General features: G+C 36.4%; 1 protein-coding gene across 1 annotated transcript; it reads right to left on the bottom strand.

Annotated features, from left to right (window-relative positions):
• Positions 1–314: 314 nt before the first annotated feature.
• On the bottom strand, positions 315–1,996 carry LOC125518401 (uncharacterized). The gene is made up of 2 exons (XM_087537152.1): positions 1,432–1,996; positions 315–832 (listed from the first exon to the last, which is right to left on the bottom strand). The coding sequence occupies exons 1-2, from the start codon at positions 1,929–1,931 to the stop codon at positions 508–510; spliced, it is 825 nt and encodes a 274-aa protein (XP_087393278.1). The 5' UTR covers positions 1,932–1,996; the 3' UTR covers positions 315–507.
• Positions 1,997–2,240: the final 244 nt, after the last annotated feature.

Below are 2,240 nucleotides of genomic sequence, written 5' to 3'. Positions count from 1 at the left end.
TATTAGTTCACTTTTCAATACTCAACTTACCACTTTGCTCTCAACGATAAACTACAAAACTAGTTAATGCAGACATCCAACTTGTCAATCCATTCAAGAATCAATCCCAAGCTTGGTTGACACTAGTTTTCACTAATGAGGCTGGTTTTCACCTTCTTGACAAGCCTATTAGCGTTGTCACGTCACACCTCCTTACATGTAGGACCCACCTAGAGAAAAATGGTATGTTCATATCAATACCACATCAATTTCAGTTGCAATGTTTATACAACAACCATAGTAAATAGTAACAACCCATTTTGTTGACTCTCCAAACACACATTTAAATATAATTTAAATCATAGCATCTTATACATGGTATGCCATACAATACTTTGAAGGAAGTTTAAGTAATACTTGTATACTAGTAGGAACAAAGTTCACTAGCCCCTACTACGATGACAACATCATATCATTCTCACAACATACTACTACTAACTCCTTTTCTTCAGGAAAGACAACTCCAAACTAGAATATATTGTTCATGGTGACAAATGGACTCGAAGGAGTTTGCAAACCAAAACTTGGATTTTGGTTATCAGCACCAATTGTAGATTGCAAGGCGAGTGCTTCCCAGAAATTAAAGCTATTTTTGATTTTCCATGGGTCAGCATCATCGAGCTCCACGTCGTTGATGCTATAGCGTTGGCTTCCTGACCGTTTGCTCTGTAGCCTCATGAAGTACTTCTGTGCATGGCTCGAAATCTGGGCTGGAGTCCTACTAGTGACGAAGTACTTTGATATGTCCTTCCATTTTCCACGACCACATGCACTCAACCCATGGAGAAAGAGCCTAGAATAACCATGTTCAAGATGAACTAGTTAGGTTAATTTTTTCAAGGACATATTGATTATTAATATATTGGTGAAAAAAATGCAATAGTTGGAGTATTAAAACTTGTAACCAAATATTAACCCTTGTGCTAGTAAAGGACATCTTTGTTATCTTTTACGATGTTAATAACATAATATGTGATAATAGATGATTATAAATGAAAAGGAATTTCATAACTGCCATGGTCATATATTGATAATAGATATAAATAGACCATGATAATACTTGCAATAGTAGTTTCATTCTTTACTATGAATATATAATTAACTACTCCATCTTTAGTTGCAAGGACAAGCGTGGGTGGTATTAATTTATACTGGAAACACAATAATGAAATAAAGTCGGTTGTTCACAAACAAAATAATACATCTTGGTACTATTGTTTCTACGTAAAAATAAAAAACAAACCTCCAATTCATGATAATGAAAACCCACATAATGGTCAATAGTATGCTTTCTATTAAAATAAAATACACCCGACATCTCCAAGCGAATAATCAAAATGAAATAATTTTTTAAATGCCATGGAAAATTAGGAAGGATGAAAGATGAATAACCTGTGTTCCTCTGGGGTCCAATACCCCTTGGCACGTGGTGCAAGCACTGGTTGAGGGATGCAAATCTTATTCTCCAACAGCACCTTGTTCTCCTCCACCATATGCACCTCTTCTTGTATCTCCATGGTTTGCATAGTCTCCAATGGACGACCAAACGAAATACCCATTCCTTCCATGGCAACCTCCTTTTGCAATCCAAAGTTTTTATTCACAAGGCCATCCACAGTGTAAATGGCACCATGGTCACTATTGGTACCATTGTACTCCTTCGCTGGACACTGCAACATATGCATCTCCATAACAAGATCATCATACAAGTCTGTTACCTGTTGCATGGTCTTCCTAGGGAACCATGCTTTGAGATTGGCCATGATATCATGCTTCTTGATCTTCTCATGGTTGGTGCCATCATTGTTGTAGTAGTTGTTGAGACGATCAATGATTGATCTTGCCCCCTCTACCTCAGAGGGGTTCCACTCCTGGTTGACTCTTTGATTCATGGAGGAAATTTGAGGCTTTTTTCGGGGAAAACTTATGAGAGTTGGATAAAACTATGAGAGGTATGATACCGAAAGAGTGTTTGTATGGAGAGGGTGATGCGGAGGGTATGATATTTATAGCATCACCATATAGCAAATATTGTTCTAATGGTAAAACATGATTAAAAGAGTATAAATGCTAGTGACATGTATCTTCTGTATGAAATATTATATCCGATTTATGACATATCGATACTAGCAATTTCATATCTAATTTATTGTCAATATAGTTTCGGTGGACAATGAATGCATATTTAAATTGTACTAATA

Source organism: Triticum urartu, chromosome 7A, assembly GCF_056163025.1.
Source record: "Triticum urartu cultivar PI428250 chromosome 7A, HENAU_Tu73, whole genome shotgun sequence".
NCBI lineage: Eukaryota > Viridiplantae > Streptophyta > Magnoliopsida > Poales > Poaceae > Triticum > Triticum urartu.
Note: the sequence above shows the minus strand (reverse complement) of the source record. Positions and strands in the feature narration are given on the sequence as shown.